The sequence below is a fragment of the Scylla paramamosain genome, chromosome 2, assembly GCF_035594125.1.
Source record: "Scylla paramamosain isolate STU-SP2022 chromosome 2, ASM3559412v1, whole genome shotgun sequence".
Taxonomy (NCBI): Eukaryota; Metazoa; Arthropoda; class Malacostraca; order Decapoda; family Portunidae; genus Scylla; species Scylla paramamosain.
The window spans coordinates 41,069,317-41,086,951 of NC_087152.1; the positions used below are offsets into that span (position 1 = coordinate 41,069,317).

At 40.6% G+C, this 17,635-nt stretch overlaps 1 protein-coding gene across 1 annotated transcript in view; it reads left to right on the forward strand.

The window, feature by feature from the left end:
* Positions 1 to 17,635, forward strand: part of LOC135107506 (putative neural-cadherin 2) — a 97,053-nt gene that overhangs the window by 54,927 nt on the left and 24,491 nt on the right. The window contains exon 7 of the mRNA XM_064017458.1: positions 15,375 to 15,774. Within this exon, the coding sequence (XP_063873528.1) occupies positions 15,375 to 15,774 (400 nt within the window). The remainder of the gene's footprint in view (positions 1 to 15,374; positions 15,775 to 17,635) is intronic.

Sequence of the window (17,635 nt, forward strand, 5' to 3'; positions counted from 1 at the left end):
GTGGAGTAATTGCTGCCCTGGTATATGTAGAGATAGACTACTACTACTACTACTGCTGCTACTACTACTACTACTACTACTACTACTACTACTACTACTACTACTACTACTTTAAACTAGCGCCCATCACACACACACACACACACACACACACACAGTTCATATAGTCCTCCTGACCTATATAAAAGTATTGCTTTAACCCTTTCACTTTGATACGAGACAATTATCACCATATGCAGTGTATGAAATCTTTATAAGTATCTGCAAGAAAGTTATGGGTGAAAAGAATAGATTTTGCAATCCCTACCCAGTTTAAAGATTGGATTGGGCTACAAAACAATTAGATATATCTAAGAGGAATTGGTAATTAGGAAAAGGTGTGCCAAGTGGCAGTCAAACAGTTAAATACCAATTATAAAGCTTTGGGACGTCTCTGATTGGTGCTTCCCCAATACACACACACACACACACACACACACAGGGCAGTGTTTCAACCAAGTGGGTGGGAGTGCATTGTTATCACTACCACAATACACCACCACACCACCACACACACCACGGTATCCTTGGAGCCCCAACCCTGCCCCGCCCCGCCAAGCCCTGGCGCGCTGCTAAGGTAACAATTTCCCGTCTCTCATCCTCAATATTTAGCGTAATTTTCAGGGTTTTACAGGTGATTCCAGGTGTTTTCTGGACTCGGGAGGAGCAGGAGGAGGAGGAGGAGAAGGAGGAGGGGACTGGAGGAGTATGAGGGGGAAGGAAGAGGAGGAGGTGGTTTTGTTTCTCGAAAAAAATAGCAGTCATTTTATTTATTTTCATTTTTGTTATTAGTACGCCTAGGATTGTTTTGGCACTTAATCTGAGACCTAAAAAATATAAGAAATGTATAGCAAGTAATAATATCCAATAAGATTAGTGTAGTAATTCGTACTTTCAAATTTAAAATAAGTCCGTTGCTGGATTTGAAAATTTATTTTCTTTATACGACGAAGAATCTCTGTTTTCTTTGTTTACCTAGAAAGTGAAAATTTTTTGTATTCGGAATATGTAATATAACCTAGTCTGGCTGTGTTTTCTCTGTCGATATTGTAATGTTTTTGTAGCACCGTTCTTAAAAGTTACAGGTTGTTTTTCGGATTTTCCTTTATTATTACTAAGGCTGGAAATATACTGATATTCGAGGTATTAGTTAAAGTATATGACAAGTCAGAATATTTAGTGCACTCCAGTCTGGGCGTCTTCTTTCTTCCCGTGATTTTCAAAATCAAATTAGTTACGTATATATGAGGACCGAGACGAACATTTTCCCTGCCTCCCTTTCTGTCTGTACATCAATATTTAGCTGAACCTCGGGGTGTTTCCAGACTCAGACGTGAACAAAAGCTGGAATTAATCGCGAAAATAGATAAATAATCCCAAAAATGCCTCAAATAAGACTTAAATAAATTGAAGGCTGAAGCCCCGTTCAGAGCGCCCACCATCACCATCAGGACCCAGACCTTCCCTCCTTCCTCCCCGTATCTCCTCGCCAATATTTCCCTCAGTTTCCAGGGCCTTCCGGCCATTTCCAGGTATTTCTCAAACTGAAATGCGTAGAATGTAGTAGTAGGAGGAGGAGGAATAAATGAGGAATGGAAATGTGTGAGGGAGTGTAGTAGTAGTGAAAGTAGTAATAGTTGTGTGTGTGTGTGTGTGGTGAGGTGCCTGGCTCCGCCAGGCACCTCACCACACACACACACACACACACACAACAATTACAGCATTGCAATATATTGCAATGAGCAATATATTAGTGTGTGCGGGTCCACATACTGTCTTAACGAAGCCTGTAGTCCATCCTCCCCAGCACCAAGTGACAAGCACCCGTAGATTCCCTGAAGTACAAGAGACACAAGGCCACTGTGAATTTGGGTTTCCACAGTTTACCTTCCCCGTGTTACCCCAAGTATTCATTTACCCACCAGCCCTTGCCAGTACCCCTCTTACTTAAAAATAACAAAGAAAGAATGAATGACTGGGTTGACCTGTACGCCAACTGCCTCAACCTGGATTCGAATAAGGCTCCGCGGATTCGTAGCCAGACGCAGGGAGGGAATAGAATACAGGGAGCGAGGTGGATGGGAGAGGAGGGAGCACTGAAGCCAGGCGGTCAGGTGCTGCAGGGCGAGGAATGGGAGAAGGATGAGAATACGAAGGAAGAAGAAGGAGGATTATTTTGACGTTTTCCAGTATACCTTCTTCGTAAATAATGTAAAGGGAAAGAGAGGAAAGGGGAATGCGTAAAGAAAAGTACGTTAGCAAAGAGTAAATGTGAATGAAGAACAAGTGATGGGATAGGAAGTGAAAGAAGTCGGGAATGGGAAAGTCTTGATGCACTAAGAGAGAAAATAGGTGTAGAACCCGAGGTGGAAGGAGAGGAAAAGGGAATAAGTAGAAGAGAAATGGTGGATAGAAGTGAAAATAGCAGGGAGTGGACAGGTCTTGGGGTATTAAGAGTGAATAGGGATGAAGGGAGCGAGGTGGAAGGGCGAGAAGCGAGAGAATGAAGGCAGACAGTCATGCTCAAGAAGGGAAGGAATGGGAAGAGAATAAGAACACGAGGGAAGAAGAGTGGAAGTGATTTGAGGTTTTGTAAGGGGAAGTGAGGAGTGCTTTACGTTCCCCATGCATCTAACTCGTAAATAGTGGTAAAGGGAAGGGAGGGGAGGAAAAGGGAGTGGGTAGAGGAAAGTAAGTTAGCAAAGAGTAAAGAGGAGAAAGTAGGGAGGGAATAGGAAGGGAGGTGATATTAATGTCATGCTTTTAGTTATTTTGTGTTTTTACCTCCTGTCATTATTTTGGCTGGTTTATTGTTATTGTATTTACTCTCTCTCTCTCTCTCTCTCTCTCTCTCTCTCTCTCTCTCTCTCTCTCTCTCTCTCTCTCTCTCTCTCTCTCTCTCTCTCTCACATGTGTGTGTGTATATATATATATGTGTGTGCGTATATGCGTGCGTGTGTGTGTTTGCACTAAGCCCGCTCGCAGGCGTTTTCTTAAATCTCACCATTTTCTTTTTCTCTAATTCCCCTTCCCTGCTTCCACCACCACCACCTCCACCACCACCACGACTACCTCCGCCACCACCGTCATCACCTCCGCCGCCGCCGCCGCCGCCGCTTCCTCGTGCTCCTCAATTATCATATTAGTATTTTTCCTCTTGGGACGCGGCTCTGCAAACCCTGGAGTGGAAATTTTGGTCCGCGTGACAACACACTTACGAGGAGGCGTGTAGGAAGGAGGGATCAGGGAGTGGTGGTGGTGGTAGTAATGGTGGTAGTGGTGAAGGGAATGTGATAGTGGTAAGGTTGATAGTGGAAATAGTATAATAATGATAGGAATGATGGTGTAAAGTCTTCTGAAATGCTTGCTTCTCTCATATAAGGACGATTTTCGAAAGCCATAGAGATGACCAGACGGGTTTTAATAATAACAGAATCCTTGTTAAATTGTCACTAGAATCGTGAAAGCACCTTTGAAATCCCAGTTGTGTGATAATGATAGAAATGTTAAGATAACGTTTCAGAACTGTTTATAATTCTCTCTCTCTCTCTCTCTCTCTCTCTCTCTCATCTCTCTCTCTCTCTCTCTCTCTCTCTCTCTCTCTCTCTCTCTCTCTCTCTCTCTGTCTCATTGATGATACGGAATTCTTGTTCAACTTCCACTAGAATCAAGAAATTACCCTTAAAACTCCCACTGTGTAATAATGATAGGAATGATTGTGTAAAAATTTCTGAAATGCCTGCCTCTCTCATAAGGAATATTTTTCATGGATGTTTTTCTCATTATTAATACGAGAGGGCCTTACTAAACAGTCACTAGAATCAGAACACCCTTAAAATCCCCACTGTTTGATAATGATAGGAGTGATTGTGTATTCTTCTGAAATTACTGTGAGGCTCCAGAAGGGAGGAGGAAAGAGGAAGGGGGGAGATAGGCGTGAGTATGTTGGAAAGTCAGGTCATGCTGAAATGAGAGAGGTAAGGTCGAGGAGAGTTGATGAGGGAGGGGAGAGGATGGTAGGGAACGAGATGAGGGGTTTAGGTGAAGTAAATGTAGATGAATTGTATAAATATTTCGTAGATAAAGTTCATACAGGTCAATTAGCAAATATCCCGTATAAAACAATAAGATCACAAAAAAATGACCCTAAATGGATGACTGCTAGGTTAAAGCATTATATAGGGCGTAAGAGAAGTATATATAAGAGATTAAGGGCAGGTGAGGAAGTTTTAAGGACACAGTATAATGAATTAGTTAGAACAGTCAGGAAGTTAACGAGGAAAGCTAAGGAAAATTATGAATTAAAGGTAGCCAGCCAGGCGAAGACGGACCCCAAGGGATTTTATCAGGTATACAGGACGAAAAATAAGGATACTGTAGGTCCATTAAAGGCAGCAGATGGGGAGCTGGTTAGTTCTGGGGAGGAGATTAGTAAACTTCTGAATGATTATTTTTTAACTGTCTTCACTCAGGAAAACATGCAGGATATGCCAGATAGTGAACAGGTGTTTAGAGCAGATGAGTATGAGAAGCTGACGGATATTTCCATAACTAGGGAGATAGTGGAGCAGGAGATAGATAGGCTAAAAAAGTTCAAGTCACCAGGACCTGATGAAATATATCCCAGAGTACTGAAGGAATGTAAAAGGATTATTAGTGAGCCGTTAGTTTCTGTCTTTAGGAAATCACTGGAGTCGGGTGAGGTACCAGAAATGTGGAGGCAGGCTAATGTAGTACCCATCTTTAAGAAAGGGGATAAAACTTTAGCGTCTAATTATAGACCGGTCAGCTTAACTTCAGTTGTAGGTAAAATGTTAGAGTCAATAATAGCCAGGAACATTAGGGAACATTTAGACAAACATAACTTGATAAATCAGTCACAGCATGGCTTCACGAAGGGGAAGTCTTGCCTGACAAACTTGTTAAGTTTTTACAGTAAGGTGTACGAGGCAGTAGATAATGGAGATAGTTATGATATCTTATATCTGGACTTTAGTAAAGCATTCGACAAGGTGCCCCATCAAAGGCTCCTGAGAAAGGTTAGGGCGCACGGGATAGATGGGAAGGTGTTAGGTTGGATAGGGTCATGGCTTGGTAACAGGCGACAGAGAGTGCTAATAAACGGCTCGAAATCCGAGTGGGGTCATGTCATTAGTGGGGTGCCACAGGGATCAGTATTAGGGCCATTATTATTTCTAATATATATCAATGACTTGGATAGTGGAATTAATAGCGATGTTAGTAAATTTGCGGATGACACAAAGATAGGTAGATTAATTAGGTCAGAAGCGGATGCCATCGCCTTGCAGACAGACTTAGATAGAATGAATGAATGGACGGATAGATGGCAAAATGCAATTTAATATCAATAAATGCAAAGTGCTTAGCGTAGGGTAGAGGAAACCCACACAATAGGTACACATTAAACACCCAAACTCTGGTAGGTACAGAGTACGAGAAAGATTTAGGAGTTATAGTTAGCTCTGAACTCCGTCTAGGGAAACAATGCATAGAAGCCAGAAACAAGGCAAATAGGGTACTAGGATTCATTTTTAGGAGTGTTAAAAGTAGAAGGCCGGAGGTAATATTAAAGTTATACTTGGCGCTGGTCAGACCTCATCTAGACTACGCTGTGCAGTTCTGGTCCCCCACATTACAGGAAAGATATAGGTCTATTAGAATCAGTACAGAGGAGAATGACTAAAAGGATACAGGGGATGAGGAGTATTCCTTACGAAGCGAGGCTGAAGCGGTTAAATTTACATTCTCTAGAGAGGACGTAGGTTAAGAGGGGACCTGATAGAGGTCTTTAAGTGGTATAAGGGTTATAACAAGGGAGATGTAAGCAAAATTCTTAGGATCAGCAACCAGGGTAGAACAAGAAATAACGGGTTCAAGCTTGAAAAATTTAGGTTTAGGAAGGAGATAGGAAAAAATTGGTTCTCGAATAGAGTGGTAGATGAGTGGAACGGACTCAGTAATCATGTAGTTAGTGCTAGGACACTAGAGAGCTTTAAGAGAAGATTAGACAAGTTTATGGATGGGGATGATAGGTGGAAATAGGTAGGAGTGTTTCATACAGGGACTGCCACGTGTAAGCCTGGTCGCTTCTTGCAGCTTCCCTTATTTCTTATGTTCTTATGTTCTCATAGGGGACGGTTTTCAAAGGCCATGTAGATAAACTAGTCGGGTTTTTCTTTAGTTTTTTTTTTTTTTTTCCCCGATGATCCTTGTTAAACTATTACTACGTAAAATCATGAAAACACCCTTGAACTCCCCTCTGTGTGACAATGATGGTGATAGTAAAAAAAAAAATCATCTCTCATAAGGACTATTTTCAAAGGTCATACAGATGATGTCGTGTTTCATGGGTGTTTTTTTTTTCTTCTTGTTTCTTCTTGATTATACGGACCCAACTACTATTCTTGTTCATAACTTTATATAATCTTCCTTTAAACTTAAAGCTCCGTAATGACTTGGCACTAACAACCTTTATTGAATTTGTCTCATGCATTTTACCAATCCGTTTAAGAATATGAGGGCGAGTACTGGACATTACTTGATTTCTTACCATAAGTATACCATAATATCGAAATTCGTACGAAAATAGCTTAAGGGATAAAACAGAACGAGAAATCAGAATGCGTACGATAACAACGCCCCTCGCATGACAAAGAATGCGCACGATAGCGTTAAAAAAAACATACGATAGACAAAAAGAGTATGATAATGATACATTTGCATATGAAAATTATATAATAAATGAGATCATGGGAAGATGAGTAAAACCCTGACCTTTGCTGTAGCGTTTGAGAGGCCAGGGTAAGACATAGGCGAGATCAGTAAGATAGCAAACTTTGATAAGGCTAGGATGGATTAGAGGGAGTTACACAAGGCGAGAGAAGGATGAGGAACAGAAGGAAGGAAAATAATGAAGGATTAGTTGAAGTTTATCAGGATCAAAGAAAAGGAGCTTGTTTTTTTTTCGGTTTTCTTTTACTCTCTCTCTCTCTCTCTCTCCTCTCTCTCCTCTCTCTCTCTCTCTCCTCTCTCTCTCTCTCTCTCTCTCTCTCTCTCTCTCCTCTCTCTCTCTCTCTCTCTCTCTTGCTCTTGCTCTTGCCATTCTCTTCACTAATCCCAGACAACAAGACGCAAAGAAAAGAATTAATACTTTTGAAATATTTGTATATATGGTCAGTTCTCTGTCTCACTGGGAATGGCCTGCCAGAGAGAGAGAGAGAGAGAGAGAGAGAGAGAGAGAGAGAGGAGAGAGAGAGAGAGAGAGAGGAGAGAGAGAGAGAGAGAGAGAGAGAGAGGGGGGAGAGAAAGGGAACGAATTTGAGAAAGGAGAAAAGAATTAATTAGCATTTTTTGAAAGCAAGATTGAGTGTTGCGAAAAAGACAGAGAAAGACTAAAGTGAAGGGTCGGTCTCTCTCTCTCTCTCTCTCTCTCTCTCTCTCTCTCTCTCTCTCTCTCTCTCTCTCTCTCTCTCTCTCTCTCTCTCTCTCTCTCTCTCTCTCTCTCTCTCTCTCTCTCTCGCTGGCTCGCTCGCCTACACACACACACTAGTTATGTATGTTTATATTCCGTGTTTAACCTCTCTTTGTCTCCTTATTTGTGTGTTTGTCTCTGGATTTGTTCTTTCTCTTTACACTTTTCTTTCATTGTCTGTATGTATATATACCTACCTGTGTCGAAATTTCTCTCTCTCTCTCTCTCTCTCTCTCTCATCTCTCTCTCTCTCTCTCTCTCCTCTCTCTCTCTCTCTCTCTCTCTCTCTCTCTCTCTCTCTCTCTCTCTCTCTCTCTCTCTCTCTGACATGCCTAACTCTCAGAATAATTTTACTCTTTCTTACTTGTATAAATTGTTTTGTATCAGGCATCTATGTGTGTGTGTGTGTGTGTGTGTGTGTGTGTGTGTGTGTGTGTGTGTGTGTTGTTCAGCATCTCAATACTTATTCCTTGTATATACTCAGCTTTCCGTCCTCTAGTAAACATCCTTACACTTCACTTGGCCAGCCTGCATCCTTACTTACCCATCAGTGTATTTGAACTATATACTGCTCTTGTCCCTTCTCTCTCTCTCTCTCTCTCTCTGCATGGCCTTTATTTGTGCCAGCTCACCCTCCGTCTGTCTTTGTTCCTCCTCTCTGATGGGTCTTCGTTATCCGTGCATTGGCCGTGTATGTGTGCATGGGATTTTCAGGGTATCATTAGCATCAAAGCCCCATGTGTTTGTGTGTGTGGGGGGGGGGGGGTCCTCGCATGTCTGACTGAGCCGCCTCTGTGCATAGAATGGTGTTGTCAGTCTTAGGAGGAAGTTGTTTGTATCTGAAATGTCTTGTTAGGAGCTGGTTTATTCGTTCCCTGGCTTCTCATTTTATTTATTTTTTTTTTTTTATGTGAGATTTAAGTAACCTTTTCTCTTTTTTTTTCTTCTTCGTTTTCTAGCTGTTCTTGTTGTTCTTGTTCTTATTATCCTTGTTCTCGTTCTTTCCTTCTTGCTCTTGTTTTTTTTGTTCTTATTCTCCTCCTCTTCTCCCACACGTTTGTTTTATGATCTTGTCTGATTCTCTTGTTACGAAAATAGTAAAAAAATAACAATATTTCAAAACAGTAATGAAAAATTCACTGTACATTTATTACTGACAAAATTAAGGCAATGTTTCCCTCCATATATATATATATATATATATATATATATATATATATATATATATATATATATATATATATATATATATATATATATATATATATATATATATATATATAATATTTTTTTTTTTTTTTTTTTTTTTTTTTTTTTTTACCTCAACTAATATCGAGAATTACACGAAAATGTGCCAGAAATTTTGAAACTATTCTCTCCTTTTAAATACAAAGTGCGCTTTTTTCCCCCCCGGAGTTAACATTAAAAAAATTGCTCTCCGCTGTGTCATATGGGGAGCAATTTTTCTCTTCTATTAAATAACTAGCGGAGGCAAAAACAGTGTGGCTTGTGTCGTGGTGGTGGCGGAAGTGGCGGTGGTGGTGGTGGTGGCGGTGGTGGTGGACTGCTAAGTGTTGCCGGCTAGAATGTTGCTGGTTATAATATTCCTGATGTTCCGTTCTGAATATTTTTAACCTCCTTTCTCATCCCTTTTCTTTATTCACTTTCTCACTCTCACTCTCGTTTCACTCTTCGTCTTCGTCTTCTTTAACTGTTCCATCTCTGCGATATATATTTATTTTTCGTTTTCTTCCTTTTCTTGTTGTGATTTATTTCTTTTTGAGTGCTTTTGTCTCCCTTTACAGTAAGCTGACCCAAGTTGGAGTTTCCTTCAGTTTATTTCACTCGTTTTCTTTTCCGTTTTCTTTTTTTTTTTTTTTCTCTCTCTCTCTCTCTCCGTCATTTGTCTTCTTGTCCTCCTTTTCTGGCGTAATTTATTTTCTTTTGAGCGTTTCAGTTTTCCTCCAATCTAAATATAACGGCTTGGTGAAAATGAAGGGAGTAATTTCGGAAGATATAATATAAAGAAGGTAACCGTTGAAATGTTTTAGAGCGTGTAATCTTATTTTTTGCTCATTAATTGTTTTAGTTCCTCTCTAAGTTAAATATAATGGTTTGGAGAAAATAAGGAGTACGATTTTGAAACACGCCACTTGAAGCAAAAGGAGTAATTGTTAAAATGTTTCAGTGCTTGTGTTTTCGTTTTTTTTTTTTCTTTACTCATTAATTAGTTTAGTTTATCTCTAAGCTAGATATAATGGTTTGGTGATAATGAAGGGTTGTAATTTAGAAAGACACCACTTACAGCGAAAGAAGTAATTCAATAGTTAAGGCGCATTAATGTATTTTGCTTTTATTTTTTTCTGCAAGCTAAATATATTCGCTTGGTGAGAATGAAGAGCTGTTATTTTAAAAGACTTACGAGAAAGAAGTTTGTAACTATTAAAATGCTTTAGTACGCTTAATCATATTTTTTTTTTTAATAATAAGTCAAAATAAGTAAAATAATCCAAATACTTTCGTCCGTGTATTGTTATTTTACCTATTAGTATCTTGTGGAGTTACTCAAATTTAGTAAAATGTTGTAAGGCGAGTAATTTCACTTTTGCTTATTAACATTTATTTATTTACGAGTATTTTTATTTCTATATTGTTTTTCTTATTAATATCGCCTAGAGATACTCAAATAGATTCACAAGTGTCACACAACCATTTGCAGGCACACTGTTAGCTGTCAGTCATACAACCACCACTTTCTCTCCGTTTCTCTTCCTTCCACACGAGGTAGCTTGTTTCGTCCATTGATTGTCTATACCAGTTGCCTGCGGGACAACTGCACTGTATTCTACAAGCGATTGGAGCCGCCGCATGTGAAAGTCCTCAGTCATAACAATGCTTTGCTGAAAGTTGCTGGAATCGACTGGCGTAGCGGCTCTGCTCGTGTGGAAGTGCCTAGCGGGAGCAGCCTTGCACTCACTACCGACTGTCACTATTTGCGTGGATGTAGAGACAGTAAGACGACAATAAGATGACGCCATGCAATGTTCGTGAGGGACAGTAACACTTTTCAGGACTTCTTTCTTTATATATATATATATATATATATATATATATATATATATATATATATATATATATATATATATATATATATATATATATATATATATATATATATATATATATATTATATACAGATTGTACAGAGATGTGTATAGCACTGGAAAAAAATCCTCCACTCCGGGAATCTGCATCTATAAACATCTAACGTGGGTTTTTATGTGGATTACATCTGACTCCTCCCAGTTCGTGACGTCATCGTGTAACAATCTAAGGCAGTGGTCACCAAACTTTTTCAGCTTGTTGTCCAGTTTAACATTCCACATTAAAGCGTACTACCCCCTCCCACAAAATGTTGTCTGTATTAATACATATGGCAGCGAGTGACACGTACTGGACACGTCGGGATCAGGATTACTGAGTGACTGTGTCCTGAAACATACCTGTCAAAAATACTCTTGGCTTGCCACAATATATATATATATATATATATATATATATATATATATATATATATATATATATATATATATATATATATATATATATATATATATATATATATATATATATATATATATATATATATATATATATATATATATATATATATATATATATATATATATATATATATATATATATATATATATATATATATATATATATATATATATATATATATATATATATATTTTTTTTTTTTTTTTTTTTTTTACCCTAATGCCAGGCACTGCAATGTCGTCTTCATTTCCAGAATAACTTTTGTTTTTCTGTCTCCCCTCCATTACCCCTGAAAAGTTGTTGTATTATCCCAAGGAGGTACGAGTAATTTACCCTCAGTTTGGTAACCACTGATCCAAGGGAACTGCCTACCTGAATGTCTGACCAACACTTCAGACTGTATTGACGCTGTCTGGTCTCTTGAAGAATCCAGATATCCTGAGTTTGGGTTGGCACACCCAGCTGTACACGAACTCTGTTGCTACACCTCACCGTCGATGTTCGTCGCACTTTGATCATTATAAAAGTGTAACATTGAGTGTTAACACATAAGAAATGTGGCTAATAAGAGAGGCAAACACATAAGAAATTCACTGCCCTTGGATGGAACACTCGGAAACGCAGCATAATCACAAACCAGCACAACGAATGGTAACTGTGATAATTAGAGCAATAAATACCCAGCGTCCTTGGAGAGAGAGAGAGAACATCGGTAACCCGGCACAGACTGAGGCTTACACGCACAAGGCAATGAGACAGCACAACACGTGTCCCGTGAATGTCTGATTACCAACACACTTACCTCTTTTCCCGACCCGCAAAACATGGGAAATCACACCAACAAACGAGACTAGCACTACTTGGTCTTCGCCTCAAGTGGAAGGAGCACGAGTTGAGGCAAGAGCCGCAGCATCACGTCCTCGTAACTCCTCTGTGAGACAAGAGACACTCGGGAGTAGCGCAAGACTTAGTGGTGTGCATTTATAAGGAAGTATTCTTCTGGTTAAAGTTTGCGTGTTTGGTGTGGTGTGGTGCGGTCGCCTCTCTCTCTCTCTCTTTCTCTCTCCTCCCGCGTATATAACACACAGCGAAGGAGGGGGAGGGGGAAGTTGAAATTGTTGGAGAAGCAGCCAGCACTGGACTACGCAGAGATTAATGACTAAGATTATTTTTCCCTCGGCTAACTTACGACGGATTTCCTCTCGGTCAAAGTTACGGAGGGCGCTGCGGGAGTGCGGCAGGCAGGCAGGGAGGGACGCGCGCTCCAGTCCATCACATGACTTTTAAAATATTTCAGGTGTCACGGGATGGATGATTTAATGTACAAGGTATGTAGGTAGGTGGGTGTCTGGGTGGGTGTTTCGGCTAGATTAAGTTAGGTAGGCAGGTATATGAGTGTGTAGCTTCATCAAAATACATTTTCTCATAATTATTGATGATTTGTCGAGAGTCGTAATTGAATTTCATAAACGTACATGTGAAATGCAAATTATGTGTGTGTGTGTGTGTGTGTGTGTGTGTCTAGGGGACTAGGTGTCTAGACTGAAAGATGAAATAACACACACACACACACACACACACACACACACACACACACACACACATACACAATTTTTATTTTCATTCTCCCCAAAAAATCTACCATCAAGAATTTTCCTATAATAATAATGATAATAATAATAATAATAATGATAATAATAATAATAAGAGTAATAATAATAATAATAATAATAATAATAATAATAATAACAATAACAGTAGTAGTAGTAGCAGCAACAGTAATAATATAAGTAACAACAACAACAACAACAACAACAGCAACCCTTCCACTATAAACATCCTCTTACTTTGCACTCTCAACCCAATACGACACGACACGACACGACACGACGCGACACGACACGGGAGCCCAAAACGCTGGCGAGGCTTAAAAGGTTACATTTGTCGCCGTGTTTTTGAGGCGCGGCGATTCTTTAGCAGGCGCAGCACATCACGTCCCTCCTCACTTTCCACTCCTAGCATTTGCAATATGTAGCTTGGCTGGAATTTGACTACGCAGAATTTCCAGGCATTTCAGCATATTCCATTCTCTCTCTCTCTCTCTCTCTCTCTCTCTCTCTCTCTCTCTCTCTCTCTCTCTCTCTCTCTCTCTGGATCAGCATATACATAGTTGTTCTTTCCTTATTATTTCTCTTCGCTCTAAGATTCAATGCAAGACCGAGTTAGGATAATTCTCTCTCTCTCTCTCTCTCTCTCTCTCTCTCTCTCTCTCTCTCTCTCTCTCTCTCTCTCTCTCTCTCTCTCTCTAAGATTAAATGGAGCGGAAATGAAAGAAACGGCAGGATCTTGACAGTCTAACGCGTAATGTTGCAATGTTCGGCGCTGGCGGGATGAAAGGGAACGAAATACATGCTCCCTCTTTCCGGTAAACAAGTCACTGGCGGTCCTTAGAAGGAGGGAAGGACAATAAATACATTGCCTATAGCGTACAAGGGCGGGAGCGTAAGGGAAAGAAAACGTACGTAGAGAGGATGTATTTAAAGGGGGACTACTTTACGAGGATTTTGCGTCGTGAGTGAGTTTCCCTTTCCTTTCCTTCCTTCCTTTCAAAATAGAGACGAAGGGACAGAGAGAGAGAGGGAGAGAGAGAGAGAGAGAGAGAGAGAGAGAGAGAGAGAGGGCAAAGGCCAGCGACAACCTATTTCCTACGCTAGAGAACTCAATAGGAATAACTCGCCTCTCACTTTTCTTTGGTGGAAATGTGATGCAGCTTCCTCGCTTGACTGCCTTCACGCCGCGCCCTCTGTGCAGCCGATTGCCTTGCCTCGGGAGAGAGAGAGAGAGAGAGAGAGAGAGAGAGAGAGGAGAGGAGAGGAGAGGAGAGGAGAGAAGGAACAGAAATAGACTTCAAACAGAAAAAAAAAAAACACACAAAAACCGACTGAGAAATAGGGAAAGAGATCAGCAGGGAAAGAGAGAGAGAGAGAGAGAGAGAGAGAGAGAGAGAGAGAGAGAGAGAGAGAGAGAGAGAGAGAGAGAGAGAGAAACCAAAACGAACACAGAAGCTGGCAGAGAAGTAGAAACAGACAGAGGCAGGCAGACGGACAGACAGACAGTGCAATAGCTGTGGTGTGTGGGGTGTTGCGGTGGTGTAAACTCTGTGTTAGTATGTTAAAAGTTACTGAGCGGGATGTGGGAAACTGTGGCGTGTTGAGCAGACTGGCTGTGATGTGTGAGGGGCAACGAAAAGGCTGAATAAAAAAAGTCCCAGTGAAGGTGCCAATCTGTAAAGAGTAAAGGGGATTACCCAAAATTATGAGGAAAAGTCGTTTGGTATGGTGAAAATATTGATACCAGAGAGCGCGCTGTAGTTCCTTCGATGTGTTGAGCTTAGCAAGGTTCTTAGAGAGCGCGTCGGAAGAATATCGAATTTGTAGCGTTCTTAATTACTGACATCACAAGGGGTTAGAGAAGGCAGGAGTTGACATCTGGCATTCTCTTACATGTATAATTTAGAACATAAGGGAAGCTGTAAGAAGCCACGTGGCAGTCCATCTATAAAACATGCCTACATATTTCCTTCCACCTATCATCCACATCTATAAATTTGTCTAATCTTTTAAAGCTTCCTATTTACCCGGAACTAGCGATCTGATTACAAGGTGTAGCAGTTGTGGTTCTCAAACTATGTTGCTCGGTGGGGCATTTAAGGCACATCCTAGACTCTGACGGCGCACCAACCCTGTAGTCAGTTTAGTGCAGGCTCACTAAAAAGACACGGATATAAGAACACACAGCTTTCTAGGAGAATTATGTGGCGCACTTTGATGATCGTCACGGCGCACAATTTACGAATCACTGCCTTAGATATCTGAAGGGAAATGCAAAAATTTGTTCCATTTCGTATCTGGCATCCATCACCGAACAGTATGGCGGTGGTGATGAATAAACGATATGGACTGAGAACCGTATCGTGTATGAGATTGTTCAGCATCGCTCATCTCCAAGGGAAAGATTGTTCCGCCCCATGCATCTCAAGGGAAAAGATTGTTCAACATCACACATCTCTAAGAACTTTGCGGTATTGTAGCTACGGTATGCGTTATGAGCGAGGCGTGAGGTACAGTGAATGGTATCCCTCGGGAAGCAAATATATGAAGACTGTTACAGTGAATCACCAATTAAAACTGTAAAGAATTTCACCTTGCTCGCTCCTTTTCATTATTCCAGCCCTTCTGGTGAGTAGCAGTTTGTCGATAAGACTCAATATCTTTCACAGGGAGGAGGAGGCGTCGTGGATTATCGCGTGGAGGGAGGCTGGGGGGCGCTGGGCGTGGATGAGGGAGGCGGAGTGAGACTTCTACGCCCACTGGACCGAGAGGCTCCTGACGGGGCGAGAACAGAGGCGCTGATACTGGCTGTGGACCGCGGGACGCCATCACTCACCTCCACTGCCACCCTCACGCTCAGCGTTCTAGATGTCAATGACTGTGCGCCGACCCTCCTGCCGCCCACTGTCTTCCACGTTCCCGAGGGCGCCCCAGCCACCTTCCTGGGCATCCTGAGGGCCACGGACAGGGATGTGTGGTCGCTGGGACACGGCCCGCCCTTCTCCTTCTCCCTGGACCTCGCCAACCCGCCACATGTCATGGAAAGTGTTGAGCTGCATCGTGAGTCTGGTGAGTGACGCGTCTTTGGGTACATGTTGGTGGTGGTGGTAGTAGTAGTAGTAGTAATAATAGTAGTAGTAGTAGTAGTAATAATAGTAGTAGTAGTAGTAGTAGTAGTAGCAGTGATTGTGGTATACGAAAATTGTAATGGTGTTAGTAGTAGTAGTAGTACTACTACTACTAGTAGTAGTAGTAGTAGTAGCAGCAGCAGTGGCAGTACTGACAGTGGTGGTGGTGGTGGTGGTGGTGGTTAAAACAGGAAATGGAATATAATCAATACAAAACTAAACTATCTACAGTCAAACCAAGCAGTTCACGAGCTTGACTTCCGTTAATAAGAATGAAAACACGACGTTAGAAATTCAAGAAGCACATTTCAAACATACCATAAAAAATAAATAAATAAATAAAAGAAAAAGGAAGAAAAACAAATACATTAAATATAACCAAGTAGCTAAATGTCTCTTGAAAACCTGCAACTGCCACTCCACCAGCAGGGTATGAAAAGGTGACGAGGCGGACGTGTTCCCAGCACAGCTCACCACTGCAGTCTGGCGCGCGACACGTATTGGCCCTGACGTATGAGCGTTAATATCACATTTTACCAGGGATTTTAATGTAAATTCCTGCAGCTGTTGATGGAGATATATGCATTGATACCGATGTGCGTACGTGTGTAAATATATGTTGTCTGTGAACGTGAACGTCATCATTATCATTTATTATAATTTATTATTGTTATTATTTGTTATTACCAGGTTCATTATTAATACATTGTCGTTATTCATTACTATCACATTCATTATTATCAGACTATTGTTCATTATTATTAGTTTCATTATTATCAGACTGGTTATTATCAGCATTATTTATCGGACTGTCATTATTCATGATCATTAGACTTTGTAACTCCACTGAAGATCAAAGGGAGAACACAGAGGAAGAACGAGCAGCAGCAGCAGCAGAACAGTCGGCCATTACAGTGATGTTCGTGATCAGCTACACAGTATTTTTTTTTTTTAAGGTTTAAAAAAAAAAGGGGATATTAAAGATAGTAAATGCGAGTGATTCGAAAGGTAAATATCATCAATTTTTATTTTGTATCCTTTTTTTTTATTTCTTTTAATTATGTATTTTTCATTTTGATTTTCACTTTTATTTTTTTTCGTTCATGGCGTGTTGATGATTTCCAAATTTTATTGCTTTTTTTTCTTCTAAATTTCAAATCGCAGTGCAAAATTTAATGATATTCCAATGAATCCTATCTTCCATTTTATTAGCTTACGTAATTTCTACACTAACTGCAACCATTTCCATTTCCTTTCCGAAATGTACGTACCATATTTCCAGAATACAGAATAAACATAAATTTCGTTTCTCCATTAGCATCCATTAGTTTCCTGTAAATGTTCACTGCCATCCCTGTAAGACGCTGCTCCTGTTTGCTGTTCCCCACAAAACCCATTCCATTAAAACATGTCCATCCATTACTAGCGTCCATCTTACTATTTTAATCTCTAAACGACCTTCGCCCAGTCCATTCAGCAGCGCACTTTCTCACCTCTACCACTTCTAACACGCTATCCTGAAAGTTACTGCGTTTTTTCAATCATGACTTTATACAGTACAATAAGCGTTCTACATCACTAGTGGGAAGAAAACCTCCCGATTAATCACCTCTTCACCTGTCGCTCTTCATTTCTAACGCGCGCTTTCGAAAGATAACGGTGATTTTCAAGGCAACAATAATAACTTTTAATCAGTATAACAAGCGCTCTGCATCATCAATAGCAGGGCATTCTTCAGGGCCCGATTAGCAACCTCTTCACGTGTCACCTTATCTCCACCGTCTGCATCACGTTCTTCTGAA